Source organism: Lissotriton vulgaris, chromosome 12 (assembly GCF_964263255.1).
Source record: "Lissotriton vulgaris chromosome 12, aLisVul1.2, whole genome shotgun sequence".
NCBI lineage: Eukaryota > Metazoa > Chordata > Amphibia > Caudata > Salamandridae > Lissotriton > Lissotriton vulgaris.
The window spans coordinates 593,982,513-594,001,530 of NC_141700.1; the positions used below are offsets into that span (position 1 = coordinate 593,982,513).

Below are 19,018 nucleotides of genomic sequence, written 5' to 3' on the forward strand. Positions count from 1 at the left end.
CACAAGAGAATTTGACAATAGGGGCGTGAGTATTGCTAGCTGATAGTAGCCACTCAGTAACCTTTCCCTCCATGGAGTTAACATCCCGATAGAAGGTGGGTACGGAGTTCTCCAGGGTGTTAATGAAGTCTGCTTTATTTAGTGATTTCCATTTCCTAGTGACTCCCCCGCCAAGGGAGTGGATTTTTTGAAGCTGTTGGAGGTGATGGTAAATTGTATCAAATGATGATCTGACCAAATGCATGGGGAGATTTAGGGAGTTGAAAGTGAGATATGGTGGGACCAAATTTGGTCCACGATGTGTCCTTTTTCATGGGTGGGTAGGGTACATGTTGATCTAAATTGAGATTGGATAAAAGTTCAGCTAGTCCTTCTTTTTCTTTCATAATCATTTGCAGTGATTCCAAAGTTTTTGTTGGATGGAGAGCTTGTTTCCGCCACCCTGTGAACAAGAGCCTCTCCTTGCTGGAGATTTTGGGTTTGAGGGAATGAAAAGGCTCTAGAGCTTTGGGTAGTAGTGGCTTGCCTTGGACTTCTGATCGGAGAGGACAGATATCGATAATGCCTAAGCATGGTTTTTTTTCTTTTTTGTTATTGTTAATGTTTGTGCTGCAGACCACACTGCCTTTGCTTTATATACCTGATATATTGTTTCTGTGTCTCAGTTCCTTGGGGTCTTAGGGGTCATTGCATTTCGTGTGGTCCCTTTGGCTCCCGGATGAGAATCTGCAGCATACTTTTAGAAAGTCTGTTATCAGCGCCCGCATACTGGCTTTAATGCCAGTACCAAAGACAGAGCCAGTACCGGTGACAGTGCCATTTACGTTTATGGGTGTGTCATCTTCTTTTGCTCCCTTTTTGGTTCCAACTGCTCTTTCCTCTGTTTCAACGGCACTGGCGCGTTCGGTTAAGCACAGTGCAGGGCTCAACTTCCCATGCTTTGCAATGTTTAGATGGAGTTTTATGTGGGTTATAATTTCTCTTTCTGGGCAGGGCGCAGACTCAGTCTTTACCTCCATCTATATTTCAGTTTCTGACTTGGTCCCCAGCCTTGTCCTTGGTGAGACGCTTGTGGTGTCAATGTCAGTGTCCATGTCCGTGTCCTGTGACCCCCTTCTTCTCTTCCTTACTCTTCCCTGTGGTTTCTGGGATTTCTCTTTGCCGCCTCTGGTTTTCCCTGATTTCATGATCTGTGTACTAGAGCTTTTATTGGAGGGTTAGTGTCTCGAGTAATCCAGATGCTTCTAAACTTTCAGGAGAGCCGGGAACTGGGACCTTGGAAACCTCTCTCATGGCCCTGAGGGGCGAATCTGTCAATTGTTGTTAAGGCTGGGTGTTGGGGCTGGGGCAACAGCGTGAGGCAGGGGTTTTAGACCAGGTGAGCGGGGATTAACGTCCCCTGTGAGACTGTCCTTCCAGCCCAGCTGCCCCAAACCTCTTGCCCCATGCCTTTTACCTTTGGATGTGCCCTCAGCCCTTCAGTCCGGAGAAGTTAACTCTCTGATGGACCCAGCAGTCAGAGTGTCACATGGTGCTGCAGGGTGCCACAAGAAGTCCAATCTGGACCACTACCAGCAGTCCAATAATCCAGTTTTCCGGTATGCCAGGCTGCTGCAGAGACTACTCAAAATCAAACACACATACATTGAACTTTGGTATGCTATTGCTTGTAAGAGAGAATTAAACAGGCATGAGTTCAGTGCAAATGTTAATAGACAAGTCAAAAGGTAACAGGTAAAAGTGGAATTTACATTTGATTCCGGCTATGATGGGGGTTGCCTCGCTTCATCATCAAGCAGCAGAGGCTGGACTTGGAAGATCGGGTCTATGACAGAAAAGAAAGTGCAAAAGTGAGAAGAGGGGAGTTTCTGCCTGATATCCCTTCCAATATGCCAAATCAGCTTGTAGGTTTTGAGGCCACAGTCATGTCAGCTGGAAAAAACATCATGATTTTTCTGGTGAACAAACTGTCTGTCTGCCCTCCAACAACCACTTTTGCCTATGGTTCCATCGACGCAGGTAAACATATCTGGCGAGTCGGCAGCACTCCGATGGTCTTTCATCCTTAGCTCTGACAGCATCTGATTAGAGTGGGTGGACTGCCTAGTAGGCAGATGGGGAATCCAATGGAAAAGTGAAGGTGGAACTATTACCATCAAGATCTAAATCAGGCCCTAATTGTCAAGGCAAAAACATCCACCTGGTGGAGCCTGGCTGGTGCCTCTGACCCACTCTCCATTGCAGTCATCCAGAAATTTCACCTAGTACTCAGTTTACTGTGGCCCTTGACTACCATTGGTGTGTTGCAGTTTTTTCCACATTATTACCCAACACTGTTAAAACCATATCTTGGATTTCCCTTATTGGATTGTTTGTTGTTTTGATGTCATTCTCCTCATTAAAGTATTCTCTACTCATAAATTGGATTGGGATTTCTATTGTGCTTTTTTAAAACTTTTTTACTGTTTTGGTACTTCTAATTGCTTTACACTTTTTCTGACATGTTTTATTTTTTATTTTAAAGATTTTATATAGCACTGGCTAGACCCAGAGGTATCAGAACGCTTTACATGAGTATCAGACCGTATTTGCAGGTTATATCGTTACAAAAGGTTACATAGTTAATAGAGCCTGGCAAACATAGTGACAAGTAAGGTCGAGACAAACAAAAGGATATATACGTAAGGGAAAAAGCAGGCAAGGGGAGATATTCAGGAGAGGAGGGGGTAAGAGCAGGGGAAGAAGATAGAATGGAGGAGGGGAAGGGAAGGGAAGGGTGATAGAACACCTCATGGAAAGAGGGAGGGGAGGGTGACGAGGAAACGGACTGGTAAACGAGTCAAAACTGTGTCCAAAGTCCGGTAAACTGCGATCCCATGGGAAGTGGTATCATTTCCCCATCTCTGTTGCAAGAGGCTCCATAAATGCAGTTGACTCCCTCAGAGGGGTCTCTGAGACTCCAAGGCCTACATACTGGATCCTTCCCCAACAAGGGGAGAGGGAGTGCTTTGACAAGGGGTGCCATACCATACTTCAACTGTGAGTGGCTCCCTAGGCGCTGTGGACTCTCTCAGTGGGTTCGCTGAGACTCCAGAGTATAAATATTGGATCTTTCCCCAACAAGGGGAGAAGGAGTGCTTAGTTAAAGTGTACAAGAGAACAGGGGGTCTAGGCGGTGTAGCAAGCAAGGGGAAAGATTCAGGTGAGAGGGGATAGGAGCAAATGATGTAGACAATGAGAGAATGACTGCTAAATGGGAACAGATATATATATAGGAGACAAGGAAAAAGAATAGTTACAGAAATATGATGGGAGGTGGGCGAGACAGGGAGACAGGGAGAAAAACTGTGCTCAAAGTCCAGCTGGGTAGGTGACGGTCAGGGGATGAACCAAGGCCGATCTCCTCAATAGCTGAACAGAGCAGCTCCGCTGGGCATCGGACATAGTGCTCGGACTCCGCTGTCAGGGTGGATATCAGGAGTACTCAGAGATTGTCAGATTTAAGCGGGGAGAAACCATGGTCCGAATGAATTCCAGACGCCATCTTGAGGGCAGACACAGTCTTGGTAGGATTATGTAAGGAAGAGTTCAGTTAGGACTCTTGAAAGGCAAGGTCTTGGCATCAGGGTCAGGCAAATCAGGCAGGAAGGATCGGTAGACTACCCTGAACTCAGCACAGTGAAAGAGAGATGTAAGCTACTTATCTTCTTTTTCCTTTCTTATTGATACCGCCTTGCAAGTCCGCTTTGAGAGTCAATTTTCATATAGGGCACATTGTCGTGGAGTGAACTGCCATCTTAGGTACCAGGTCAGACACAACAGACTCGTATTCCTCCAAGGGAGATTTCCCAATCAGATTTCTCCTGGTGTAGACTCGCGGAGCAGTAGTATGCGAGACACCGAGTAGCTATGTTGCTCCCAGTCCGAAAATCGGCACTTCTCTCGCGCGGATCGTGGTCACAGCATCACCCGGTTTCCACCACACTAAGGGAATACAGGGTGCACCGGCGCTTCACCCCGACTTGCACAGCCCAACAATGCACACACTGCCAGCAATGCACACAATTACCAGGAGAGACATTCGTTGTTTTAGATCTGCCAAGCAGTTTCCAAGGAGAATCCGGCCATTTAGCGTTGACACCGTCCTTCTCAGCTCCGCGGCAACCTTGCCAGCGCCGCAGCCCAACACTATGGATGTTCCCATCAACACAATTGCTTGTGGTGGATTACCATTCATTCCAATTAATTATGCACTTTCTTGCAGAATGTTGTTGACAAATATACTTGTTAAGCAATGTTATTCACCAAGCAGTGTGGTACTACAGTCTGTTTTGAAATTCAAAGGATCATGTCTGATTACTTGGCTTTGTATTTCTCTTTTCTAGGCAGTGATCATTCGTAGTATTCTGCAGTACACTGAAAGCGAATCCAATGATGTTGTATATGGCATTGGACTCTGCCTGGCCCTCTATTTCACAGAGCTTGGAAAGTCATTAGCTTTCAGTTTGTCCTGGGCTATCAACTATCGCACAGCCATCAGACTGAAGGCCGCCTACTCTACAATGGTTTTTGAAAAGCTCATAAAATGTAGGATGCTGACACATATTTCGGTTGGTGAGGTAAGCAGTCAATTTCTTCAGAGTTACTAATAATTAATGAGTGGATTCTGGGAAATGCAGAGAAAGTGTTGCTCATTTAATATGTGACTTGAAAAGTGAGGTAATAATTGTGTATCACTTAACTAATGCCTTATCAGACAGCTCTGATATGCCTGTAAAGGTTGCGTCATTCTAAACTCTTGAGAGCCTTTGAGGAAAATGAACTGCAGAAAAACAGTCAGTTTAATTTTATATAAACTCATAGATAATCCTCCACTGCATCAGTTAGTATGAATTACCGAATTACTGTGCCTAATACATTAGATGATACCCACTGGGGAAGAAGAGCTCTTTTGTTTCCCTCAGGAGGAAACGAAGCTGTCTGGTAATGTCTCTAATTCAGTCCAGGAAGGCAGTGAGTCACTATTTAATTGTTGATAAGACAGAGAGGGGCACATTACTGCAGAGCAAAGGAGGGGGCAGGGTACAAAGCAGGAAAAGGGAACAGCTGGTGAAGATAGGGTATAAATTGAACAAGAGTGAGGTAAACCCACCAAAGTCACCAGGCACAGACTGATTAGAACTTCTTGCATATACTTCCACTACCACCCATGCCCTAAAAAAAGAAGTAAAAGTAAATGTTTGCCCTATGGATAAGGAAGATGTCAGTCATATTTATAAAACATGAATCTTTTAAAGTATCTAATCTGGATGACTTACAGAGAAAGAATCACACATTGTGTCTTTCTGTGCAAGACAATATTTACCCTGGCCATCTCCAATAGCTCGTACCCCACTCTCAGGAGGAACCGTGCACTGCCAAATCTCCTGTCAAGTAATGATTTATTTTAATGACCAACCTGCAGTCTAACCCTGGGAAACTGAACCAGCTCTTCTTAACCCACTTAGTCTATATTCTGACACAGAGTATATTTCACAAATTAGATAAGAGTCCGTTGATAGAGCACAGTAGGGAGAGTTCATGCTCCTCATGGCGGTTCCTAACCAGATATGGAATTGTTCCTATGCATAAAAGGTGGAATAGTAGTTCAGTGAGCTGATTACTTGCCACTGACATATATGTGTCTGAGGAGGCCATGAATCCAAATTGTAGCAAGGCTTAACGTTCTACCTTTTTGAGCAAGTAAATTGAGAATAATAAATTTGATTCCTGTTTAGTCATCATAGAAAATCAATGTGTTCAATCTTCTAAGGGGTTTGAGCTGATCCCATTCCTAGACAATACTCGGTGGAAGCTGTGTTCTCATTAAAATCCTCAAAATATTTATGGGGTTTACAAATACCAAAATTATGTTTTGAATCTTGGATTTGGAGATACAATGAGAACCTTTGAATTGCAGATAAAGTATTAGCAGCACCTGTTTGACCCATTCCAACATGCATAAATTCAGAATGTGCTTTACTTGCCAGCCAGCACAGTTCTACATGCTTAAAATCATTGTAGCAACGACAGCAAGGTGAACTTTAACTTTCTAAATAAAATCCAGACTAGTGCACAAACCTGGGTTTACACTCAAATCAAAATTTGCTAGATAGTTAAAATGAAGCCTTTATCAATGTTAGGACTTTTTTTATTAGAATCACTTGCATCTAATTCACCTGTGCCTCAAGACCAGTGCTGTTATTGATATGTAGCATTATTTGAACCCAAAGTATATCCTACTTTTTGTTGGCTCTTCATCTAACCTTAGCCTTTACCAGTTGAAACAACATTAAACGCTTCCACCCATTCCTCTCAATTTCTTCTAGGTAATCAATTTACTCACCACTGATGGTTCTTGCTTATTTGATGCTTCTGTATTCTGCCCGTTGGCCTCAAGCATTCCAGCTCTGCTCATTATTTGCACAACTTTGTCCTGTGTAATCTTGGGCCCCACAGCCCTATTTGGAGTTGCTGCTTATCTTATATTCTTGCCTGTACAGGTAAGAGCTTGTTATCTAAAAAGAAATTTGCATTAAGAGAAATGTGGAAACACTCACCCAATAAAAAACAACCATGGACACTATTCATGAAGGTATATTCGTTTGTAAATGTAAGCTTATGACTAAATTTACCTTCACATGCCTGTCATGAATTTCCTCAATGATACTTGACTGGTGTAAGTTCCACCACAAGTGCAGTGTACTCTGAACCTAGGGGATGTTATAAGGTCTGGTGATTAACTTTGGAGACTGTTGAATGTCTTACATAGATGTTTGCCTCTTCCTACCTTTCCCCTCCTAAGAAGGGTCAGGCTTTTACTAAAGACAAGTGCTTACATAAATCCCTTCCCAAGGTGGGAAGGGAAATGGAGCACTCTTAGATTTGGTAGCGATGTGAGGAAGGGGCTTTTCCACTGTGAAATATATTGTCCCCGTGAGGAAACAAAATAACCTATCTGTGTTCGCACAGGGGATCTGCTTCCCCATACAGAGTACCATCCCCTGGAGATTTAGGCACAGTGGGAAAAATATTGTCCCAAGGAGTAAGAAAATAAAAACGTGTGTTTGCATGGAGGATACCTTACCCCTGTGTGAAGTACTCCGCTGAGGAGAACTTGACAAAATAGTCACAGGATCCCGCTGAGAACATCACATGACCTTTCCAGAAACAGTCATGTAAGCATGATCCTGGTGCAGCTTTGTATATCCATGCAGATTCCTAGAAACACTTGTTACTCCCAGAAAGTAAAAACAACTGCAATTATACATAGGTGTAAATCTGCAAGTGTATATTTACTATTTAGTTTTGGAACAAAGTCCTTAGGGTGTCAACAAGAGTACAGCATACCACAAGCCAATCAGTCCGGTCTTATAAGCTCCTCATCACCTTCTTTCTGGCAGAACACCACCTGCTCAATGAAGAGATGTTGCCATAAGTGCTTCAGTCAGTGACGTTAAAACACTTTTAGCTAAATCAAAATGCCGGCAAAAAATCATGTCATGTCATGGTGGCTAATCGTTTTTTCTGAAACAAACTGCCGAAGCAAGGCTTTGTGTCCGCAACAAACAATCTGCAACATTGACATTCAGGGAATTTTCTCCCTGCTTTTGAGAGTCATTGTGTTTTTTTCCCCACTGATGGCCATTGTTCCTGTCACAGTGGTCATGATGGAAAAAAGAATGTTGGAAAGTCTGACCTAAAACGGTGGGTATTCTAACACTGGGAAGCCAGTAGATGGGCTGCCACAGAAATCTTTTCATGCAAATTCTGTTGAGTTCTCAGATATCAAAAGAGTTTTAAATGGACGTAAAGATATCAATGTTATTTGACGTGGTTGGAACTTGGCTGATTATTGTTGTTCCTGTGCCTTGAGAGTGTGAATTACACTGTCACTTTAAAGTAATAATTCTGATATACATTCATTTTTGGCACAAGGTCATAATTTGGGAGCAACACAACAGCTTTATTTTATTTATTTAGCATATGTGACTTTCATCTTCCTCTGTAATAAGATTATATCTAATTTACATAAAGAGTAAACAATCTCCATGCATGTGCAGCATCCCCAGAACACCATCTTTTAAGACATTTTTTACAATTGAATTTCGCTTTTAGGAGGCAACTTTTTCTTCTTATTCTTTTTTTGTGTATGTTTTTTAAAAGTAGATGCATATAACCATGTTGACATACTATACATGTGGCTGAAAACATAAGTGGATTACCCCCCTTTTAAAACCCCCAAATCTAGGCCAAATGTGTCTTCTAATAAACTGGGAACACAACATGCCAATTTGACACAGTGCCTTTAGGAAATTCCGAAGTAGGCAAGATGGCGGTGTGACGACGCCACGGAGAGGATGCTCCCGCTGTGAACCCTCAACCCCTCGAGCTCTCAACGATTGAGTGATCGAAAATGCCGAGTATGCCAAGTATGCTCCTGTAATATTTATGGCCTGATTCCTGGGAAGCTCTGGTTGCTGAAGGAGGAAAAACAATCCTTCAAATTACCGAAGGGTGCCTCGCGCTACAAAAAGTTCTTTACAGCGCTGTAGAGTTACAAAGTTACCGGCGCGATTAACAGGAAGTCTGTTTACCCTCCGTACCTTGCCGTGGGCTGCCACTGCGGAATCGACATCTGGAACACGAAAACTTACTGCTCTGTCTGACTTGGCTCGGGATCGGTGGCGCTTTGGAGGGCTGCGAGAAAGCCGCCGAGGCAGACTGCTGGGAGGAGGAGTCAGCAAGTCAGCGAACGCGAACGCTTGGAACATTCATGCAGGCAAGGGTGTTCAACCGCATTAGAAGCGGAGGCGGAGGCAGACATTCTCCCATAGACTCGAAGCCGGCAAACTGTGTTTAGAGCGGCCGGCCACCGAACTAGAGAGGCTAGAGAGGCTGCCTTAACTGTTCGACTTCACCAGGTAAAGCACGCTTTTTGATTTTTCTGAGGTGCTTTGTTTGTTTTACCTGAGGTGTTTAGCCTGAGCTGCCAGTAAGACTAAAGTGACTGTACTGGAACTTGGAACCGGCCCCAAAATTCAAGGTCTGCCCAATTTTGACTGTTTAGACGTTTGGGGATGTTTGGTGGAGAAGGCACACTAAGCTATTGCTCTTTGGTGTTCTAGCATTAGTATAGTACAGCAATCTCTGATTTAAACAATTACGCAATCAGCTTTACTACACTAAAGGGATAAAGCAGGCATATTGCGCTGTGGCACCCAAAAACGTCAAGAGTAAAGTAACTAAAGGCACTCCCATGAAAAATGGAGCGGGCGAGGAGACCTCACCAATTTTCAAACCAATTTCACCAGCAGTGGTAGCGAGGATGCCCTGGCACACTGATAGGCAACTTGACAAACAACATGCTATTCAACTTTCTCCAGATACATTCAACAAAACTAGCTCTACCACAATAGCTATTAAAAACAAAGATAAAGACAATGGTAAAGACAAAAACGAAGCAGCAGGAATATCCACCAATAAATCAGGTAAATCTATTGATAAAGAAGGCAAAGCGATGTCAGACTTGGTGGGTAGGAGTGCTACGTACAAGGCGGACAAGCTGGGCAAGGCAGAACATAACGAGAACACGGTGGCGGAGGCCCACATTACGGATGCTATTACTAAACCTGGTCTACAACCTGCTCAATCTCCTCTCCCTTTACTGGGCTTAGATCCGACTATAATTCACGAGAGAAAAGACAATCTTTTTGATGGCGCTGACGGCGATGCAAATGATGGCGCTGATAATGAGATATTCTTGGAGGTTAACTCTGATGATCCAGAATATGAGGAGATAAATGAGAGAGGTGATACCGAGGGGGGAGAAGACACATGTGAGGATATAGAGAATAGCTCTGTGCAATTAAAGACTAACAGATCCTCAGCCCTAAAAAAAAAAGGGGAAAGGCAAAAAACAAAACTAAGAAAGGGGGGAGAAATATGATCCCTGCAGCCTTATTAAACACATTAATACCAACCATTGCTGGAGGAAAATTGCTTACAGATCAGAGCCCGCTGAGTAAATGGTTTCAAGCTTTAAAAAGAGAAACAAGAAAATTATCACTGACTTTACCAGCAGATAATTTTGCTGCAGATGAAAGCCTTAAAAAAAAAATATTTAAAAACCCGCAGACTATTCTCCTCGGGAGCATTGCCCTATCTAGTACAGGCTCAGACTCTCTTCCCTTGCCGCTGCCTCCTACAACTGATCTCTCCGCTCCTGCTCCTATGAATATACTATCTACTGGAAATACTTTTGACGGCAATATCGATACTATTGGGGTATTGGGAATATTCAGAAAGACAAACCTCTTGTAATTACTTCATTTCATAGCGATTCAGCCCTAATATCTACTATCTCTCCTCCACTGGCTTCTCCCTTGGCAAACGCTGGTAATTTCAATGCCTCATCTTTAGATCTAATCTTAAAAACACTAATGGATCATCACCAAGAGGTACAAGACAATTTTCGACAACTACGGGAGGACAATACTAAAATTCACAGCTCCCTTCAGGAAGTCACTAACAAACTGAGTGGCGTAACAAAAGAAATTGAGGAAATACAACAAAGAGTTGTTGAAGTGGAGGAAACGCTTGCCACTACTACGGTTTCATCGGATCGACACAATGAAGAAATAGGTTCTCTGAAGAGCAAAGTTGAAGATTTGGAAAATCGGCAGAGGCGACAGAATCTGTGACTCTTTGGGATACCTGAAGGATCTGAGGGAGCTGACGCAAGGGGTAATATGGTACAAATACTACAAAAGGCTTTTCCGGATCTATCTGACTGGGACTGGGACTCTCAACTTCAACGAGTACATAGACTTCCTATTATCCCCAGAACCCAGGAGAGCAAATACCCACGGCCCTTTCTAATCTATTTTGGCAATTATTTACTTAGGCAAGCAGTTTCAATGAAAGCCAGACCAAGAACTCCAGTGACAATTGATAACCTAACTTTTTTTGTAAAATCAGATCTGAGCAAAGTAACTATGGACAGAAGGTGGGGCCTACGTAAATTGATTGACCCTATTAAGTCTCATGGAGCAACGGTTTATTTATAGGAACCGGCCCGCCTCAAAGTTATTATGTCTGGCCATGAATATTTTTTTCATGACATTAAAGAGGCGGAACATTTTCTTTCGAAAATTGACTCAAAATCAAAATCTTAATTAAGATAATAAGGGGAAAAAAAGGAGAGAGAGAAAAAATAAGATGCATTAGCCTAACTTGCTATGTTGCTAATCTGCTATTGGTGCTATATGTGTTTACAATTGACTAGGGCAATTTCCTTCTCTTCTGAATCTTGTTATATAGTTTTGGGTCATTTGTCTTTCTGTCTGAGAGCAATACAGAGGGTTGGGGTCCCTAGGGAATCCTCTCTGGCTGGCTGCCCCATAAGCGGCAGCAGAAGATAGGGGGATGCTTCCGGGTAGGTACAGGGGGAGGGATCTAGGAGAATGGAAGGGAGGGAAGGGCGGGAGAAGCTTCTCCCCCTCGGGGGTCTTCAAGATGTGGGGAGGGTTGGGTGGGACTGACCCATTTGGGTGGTCGGGGGGGAAGGGGGGAAAAAAACTATTGCAAGAGAGAGAAATATGTAAAAAAGTATAACAAGATTTTTGAACTTAATATATGGAGAAGAATAAGTGAGACCATTATAATTTATGTCTTCTCTTAGATGTTTGGTTTGGAATGTTGCCGGTCTTAATAATAAATGTAAAAGAAAACTGGTACAAGAAGAAATTAATATGTACAAACCACTACGCTGACGACACCCAGCTGATCCTCTCCCTGACCAACGACCCCGCCGCCGCCAGAGCCAACCTTCACGAAGGGATGAAAGACGTAGCCGAGTGGATGACGACCAGCCGCCTGAAACTGAACACAGACAAGACGAAAGTCCTCATCCTGGGCTCCTCGCCCTCCACCTGGGACGACTCCTGGTGGCCCCCCGCCCTGGGCACCGCACCCAAACCGACAGACCACGCACGCAACCTGGGCTTCATCCTGGACTCCTCCCTCTCCATGACCAGACAAGTCAACGCCGTCTCCTCGTCGTGCTTCAACATCCTGCGCATGCTACGGAAGATCTTCCGGTGGATCCCCACCGAGACCAGGAAGACGGTCACCCAGGCCCTCGTCACCAGCCGACTGGACTACGGCAACGCCCTCTGCGCCGGAACCACCGCCAAGCTCCAGAAGAGACTCCAGCGGATCCAGAACACCTCAGCCAGACTTATCCTCGACATCCCACGACACAGCCACATCTCCGGACATCTGAGAGACCTGCATTGGCTCCCCGTCAACAAAAGAATCACCTTCCGTCTCCTCACCCACGCACACAAAGCCCTACATGATCAAGGCCCGAGCTACCTCAACAACCGCATCAACTTCTACGCTCCCAAACGCCACCTCCGATCAGCCAGTCACGCCCTCGCCGCCGTCCCCCGCATCCGAAGAACGACAACAGGAGGAAGGTCCTTCTCCTACCTGGCCGCCAAGACCTGGAACTCCCTCCCTCCCGACCTGCGCCTGACCCAAGACCACCTCTCCTTCAGGAAGAAGCTCAAGACCTGGCTGTTCGAGCAGTAGCAGCACCCCCCCCCCCCCCACCCCCCCAAGCGCCTTGAGACCCTCCGGGTAAGTAGTGCGCTCTATAAATGTCTCTGATTGATTGATTGATATGGTATTCCTCTCAGAAACTCATATTAGATACAGTGACCACAAATTATTATCACAAATGGGCTATGATCTTGTTGTCTGTTCAACTATAGAGACAACCAACTGAGGAGTTGCTATTCTGAAACAGAAATGGTTAAAACTAAATGTTACCAAAACTACTAGTGATGCTAAAGGCAGGTGGGCAATAGCTCAACTGCAATTTAATAAAAAATGCTATGTATTTTGTATTATCTATGGCCCAAATGTTGATATACCCAAACTGTATGAATACTTGACTATTGAACTTCTTGATTGGGATGGGGAACTGGTGTTAATGGGGGATTTTAATTGCGTTATGAACTATACTATAGATTCTACAAGTAAATGTACTAGAAATAGGATGAGGAAAGTGAGATATGCCATAGAGGAACTAGCTAGGATGCATAATTTGAAAGACGTTTGGCGCAATAAATATACTATTATTCCCGGCTTCACCTACTTCTCCGCCCCACACCAAACTCTCTCTAGGATTGATCTGGTATGGACAACTGATAATATTTTAACTGATTCCGAAATAGAAATCTGTCTCAAAGTTACCTCTGATCATAATCCGATACTGTTTGAATTCAAAATTTTGGATACTAAACAAACTATTCGCCAATTCACATTCCCTAGATACTTACTTACGGATCCTAAATTCATCTTGGGTCTGAAGAACCACATACTAGAGTATATATCATTAAATATTAATTCCACTGCTGTTAACCATGTATGGGACTCCTGTAAATGTAGTATTAGAGGCTATACACAACAATATATATTTCTGGATAACGCAGACAAGAGAAGAGTTGAAAAACTAGCCACTTCCAATATTTTAGTAGCCGAACAACAACTTGCAGATGCTATTACACAAGGTAACACCAATATTGAAGAGATAAAACTAACACTAATCTCATTAAGAGCAGTCCTAAAGAAAACTCTTAAAGAAAAATATAGCTCCAAAATACATAAATATAAATTAACACAATATGAAGGGGGAGATAGAATTGGAAACATTTTGGCTTATAAAGTAGCCGATAAAAAGGCTAAAACCACCATAAAAATAATAAAAGGGTTAGATTCTAAAAATTATCAAAAACCAGAACAGATCTTAGAACAATTTGCCAAATACTACTGCTATCTATATACTCCAGAGAATACACCCACATAAGAAACAATAGAATCCTATCTAGAAATTCATAGACCTGCAAGAATAGATTCGGAAAAAAACAAAATACTCGATACTAAAATCACAATGGAAGAAATAAAAAAGGCTATATATTCACTCCCTTTAGGCAAGGCCGCAGGCGAAGACAATCTGCCTATGGAGATCTACAAGATCTGCGAACAAGAATTACTTCCTTTGTTTTATCAGGTGATAGACTCTATAGCTGAAACAGGTAGTGCCCCCATTTCTTGGCGCATAGCAAAAATTATTATTTTTTTTTTAAAAAAACCACCGGAAGAACAGGGATCATACCGACCAATTTCATTAATCAATACTGACGCAAAAATTTTCGCCAAAATACTTTCCAAACGGCTAGCCCCTATAATGCCTGATCTGGTTAACTGCCAACAACATGGATTTGTGGTGGGGAGAGACACTACTCCTCATATTAACACCGCAATAACTGCTTTTGATGTTGCGGCGGTTACTCACACCCCACTCGGAATGGTTATGCTAGATGCTGAGAAAGCATTCGACCGAGTGAGGCGGGAGTACTTATGGGCAACATTAAGATCATTTGGTATACAGGGACAATACTTGAGATGGATACAATCCCTATACGAAACACCAACAGCTATAGTAAGCTATTTAGGAAATAACTCAGACAGTTTCTTGATAAAAAGGGGTACTAGACAGGGGTGTCCTCTTTCACCCCTGCTCTTTGCCTTAGCCTTAGAACCATTCCTAAATGCTCTTATGATCCAAGACCGTATTAATCCAATAGAACATGAAGGCAATACCTTAAAAATTACAGCTTTTGCTGATGACATTGCCATCTTTACCACCGAACTGGTACCAGCTTTACCTAATATAATTAAGGAAGCTAGTGATTTCGGCGATATATCGCTTAAATGTTAATAAAACTCAAGTGATAGCGAATTATAAACCACTTCAACCGATAATAGGCTTATGCCCTGACGCTACATATCTAGGGGTGAAACTTACTTCGAACATTGATAAAATCATTTCATTAAACTATGAGCCCCTACTAAAGGATATTACATCCACTCTCAAAAATTGGCCTAAAATACCACTTAGTTTGATCGGACGCATCAATACAATTAAAATGAAAATAGTACCAAAAATACTTTACCTGTTTAGATCTATCCCGTTACAACTGAATAAATCTTACATTAAGAGGATGGAAAGTATCTGTAGCAACTATATATGGGGATACAAAAAAGCCTGCAGGTCAATGACGGCACTGAAACTATCTACTGAAAAAGGAGGATTAAACTTCCCAGAACTAAAAAATTTACTTTTTTGCTACTTTTATTTCATGTATAAGCAGCCTCTTGTCCAAAGAAACTCCTCTGTTTCATCACCAATTCATGCCAGGGCCACAAAGTAACCAATTCTTATTTCGGGTCCATGACCCAAACTACTACAAAAGAGTTAAATTCAAGACTGGGATCAAATTATAGACACCAATAAAATTCCCTTTTTCAACGCTGAACTACGAATATGGGGGAACCCGGGGTTACCAAACATTTTCTCTGATGGCGCTAGTGCTCAATGGCTAGATCATGGTATTAAATCTTTAGGAGATTTTTTAGTTCAGAAGGTCTTCCAAGCTTTAATACATTCAAAATACTATATAAGATTAAAGATCCCATGTATTTTAAATACATACAGCTACAAGATTTTTTGATTAACAAAAACAAAATTGTGTTCGTCGAACATTCAGACATTCTTCAATGTATTTATTCGAATCTCACCAAATCTCTCATTAGTAAAAGTTATACTCTGTTGAATAAAGGCCATGTTGGTGATTGTGGGAAGATAGCAGACAAATGGACTAATAGGCTGGGAATTAATATCAACTCCAACCAGATTACGAGCTCACTTAAACAAATAAATCGAGTTGTCCACTATTCAAATTTAAGGTTACAATTCTATAGGACAATCACCCAATTATACTATACACCACAGAGAATCTCAAACTGGACATCTGGCAATACTTCTAATGAACGTGCCAAATGTCCAAAATGTAATAAAGAAGCCGCTGCTATTGAACATATGCTTTATCAATGTCCGAAACTTTCAACTTTTTGGGCAGGAATAACTGAGGTTCTTAATAAAAAACAAATAACTTTTCCGGCCATATCTGCCCACTTAATCTTACTTGATATACAAGATAATAATAGTAATTTTAAGGATTTACTAACAATCATTTTTTCCTGTGCGAGATTGGCCATCGCGCGAACCTGGATATCAAAAGAACCCCCAACCGTTATGGATTGGTGGTATCTAATTCATGAAATCTATACAATGGAGCTATCACTGGCTAAACTAAGAGGCCCAAAAGCACTAGAACGAAGGGAAAACATGTGGGGGATCATTTATAAACTAAATGTATGATTGTATTGCGTTACCGGCACGCTTGTTTTCTTTATGTACTTATTGTAATTTACCATTTCTTTTTATTCTTCTCTTTTTCTGTTTTCTCTTATATACAATGAATACTATATGTACAGTTTCTTTTTTCATATATGTATGCATAATTAATGCGATTTCAGTATTGTAAATATTCTCTCTTGCAATCAATAAAAAAGGTTAAAAAAAAAAAAGGAAATTCCGAAGTAGGCTAGACTTTACATCATGCATTGCACGGTTAGTGAGGCAGTTCACTTTTCTGGCTCATCGGAGAATACTCATCAAACACTATTGCCATTCAATATAAGGTTGTTATTTGCCTGAATAACTGCATTTGCTGAGGATTTCTGTGGCTCCACTCCTCATCTTTTGATGTATGTTTTAAATTTCTGCAATTATTTTGCTTAATGTGTTTTTTCTACTGCTTTTTTCCCTGAGGTGTTTCTTTTCTCCACCGTTGCTTGGGCACCATGTCAGCTCTTCATCACAGGTGCCTTTGAGTGGAGGTAAGAAATCCTAGAAGAATGAACCCAATGTTAATGTCACCTGTCTACCAGATTCCAATTCCATTACAAGGTTTACAATCTTTGTAGAGATGCCTCACAGACATCTTATTGATAGTTGGTGAGTACAACTAAGGACAAAGCAGGAGGATGTTGCCAATTTTCATCATGGATCATCTGCTCTAGTGGGAAAAGAGAAGTTTTGATCTTCTCTACAGTCCCTGGTGTGACTTTCAGGACTCCTGAGTTGCCAGTTGAAATCAATGCAGACAACACCAAGGCATTCAATGTCGAGGCACTCAACTTCAAGACCTTCAGTACTGAGGCACTCCTTGCCAAGACAGTTGGTGTTATGACATTCAACATCCAAATTGTTGATGTTGAGGCAGTCAAGGATTTCAAGATTTTCCTTGTCAGCATTGGGGGGTTCTGCTTCAGTGAGATTTGGATCCTCATATTTTAACTCATCAGGGATGCAAGTGCTATATCCTCCCATCTCTCCGGGGACCAAGCATTGACATCCAGAAAAAGATTCTCTGTTGCCATCTCCTTCATCTCCACAAAACCAAAGGAGAAGGGGCCAAGCTATTGAAAGCCATAAAAGGATGAGACAATGAAGAAGAGGAAAAAGATGGACCATCATTCTTGATGCTCTAAAGAGAGAAACGCTGATAGCTCTTACAGACCCAGAACTGATACCTTCTCTTAGAAGATTTTTATCTTCTTGTGTATCAAATAGAGTAGTGCTTCTGCCAGGTATTCAATTTCAACACCACCTAGAATTTTCTTGGTAGATGATGTCGTCTAATTTCATGAGATTAGGAACAGACGTCACTCCCAAGCCCTTAAATGAGGCACAAGGTTGCTCTGGTATATGTCTGATAGAACCAACTGTTCTCCTTTTTGATAATCAGACCCTGCATTGAACACAACTATACATGTCTTTCTGACATCTACATCTGAAAACCAATGACAGTGATAAAGAAAATAAAATGGCCCATCTTAGGTTCTTAAAAGACAAACCGCCTCCTGATTAATTATTTTATGGTTATTGGTAAAGCACACAACCATATGTTCAAAAGGAGGAGAAATAGGGCTATTACTACTCAAACACGAGTAGAAGGTCCAGCGACAGCCAAAACCCAGAACTTCAGGAATTCAAAAATTGCTGCGCCGTTCCTAGAGGAGTGGGGAAAAGGAATTACATGTGAGTCATGTGATGCGAAGGATGTTTATGGGGGTAAAGAAGAATTACCCTTGGGCATCCATTTTGTTGGATACAATGCCCTCACACACCTTTGCAGGTGTCATGCATCATCATTTGGGCCTGCTCCTTGTTGGGTAGGCGGTGCAATACCCAACGGGCAACACCTCAAAGAGGGGCTCTTTAGCAGAGATCTTTTTCCAACTGCCGTATATATGAAGTGCGAGTGTGGGGCCTGAAAGGGTTGTAGACGTGTCGGGGTGATTAAAATAGAGCTCGGGGTACCAAGGAACAATTTATTCTGGCAGTCCCCTGCTCTAAGTAAAATAGGTTCTAGAGGATAAGTACTGGAATATTATGCTTCCAGGGACCTCCTAGAGTCTGCTATTGTTCGGTCAACATGTTTCTCGCTATTGTCCATTAACAGGCGATTCTTCAGGACCAAGGAACTATTTAGCAAGTATCTATAGAGTTCACTGTCTACATAAAATCATTAACCCTAATGTATATATATTGTGTGTATACAGTAGTGTAAAAAAAAAGTAAAATGTATGGAAGCAAAGGAGTGGGAGGGGAACAGTATCCCTATATATTACCCTTCTTCCATAGGAAATGCCTGTGTAAAGCTGCAATTACCTGTTAAGGAAAAAAGAAGAGTTACATCGCAACAGGCATTTCATTCACGCATCAGGTGACTACATATCGGGGATGGGTTGCATGCCAGTTTAGTGTTTCACTAGCGTGTACATGCACTCTCCTAAGTGCGACAATAAGTGAGAGTGCTCCTGTGGATAAAAATCTTAGCTATGAGGTAAAATATTTAAAAATACCAATGTGGTATACCATGCAGCGTAGATTCCATAGGTGATCTGGTCACTGACTCACCTAAAAAGTGTAATGTTCAGATTACAACAGTATCCAGCGGGTAAAGCTTCAGGTTAGATCTTCCACCACAAGGCTATG

The 19,018-nt window shown here is 42.2% G+C and overlaps 1 protein-coding gene across 1 annotated transcript in view; it reads left to right on the plus strand.

The window, feature by feature from the left end:
* Nucleotides 1-19,018, plus strand: part of LOC147677799 (ATP-binding cassette sub-family C member 12-like) — a 2,578,840-nt gene that overhangs the window by 531,288 nt on the left and 2,028,534 nt on the right. Inside the window, exons 6-7 of the mRNA XM_086945588.1 lie at nt 4,386-4,619; nt 6,369-6,542. Coding sequence (XP_086801714.1) covers nt 4,386-4,619; nt 6,369-6,542 — 408 coding nt within the window. The remainder of the gene's footprint in view (nt 1-4,385; nt 4,620-6,368; nt 6,543-19,018) is intronic.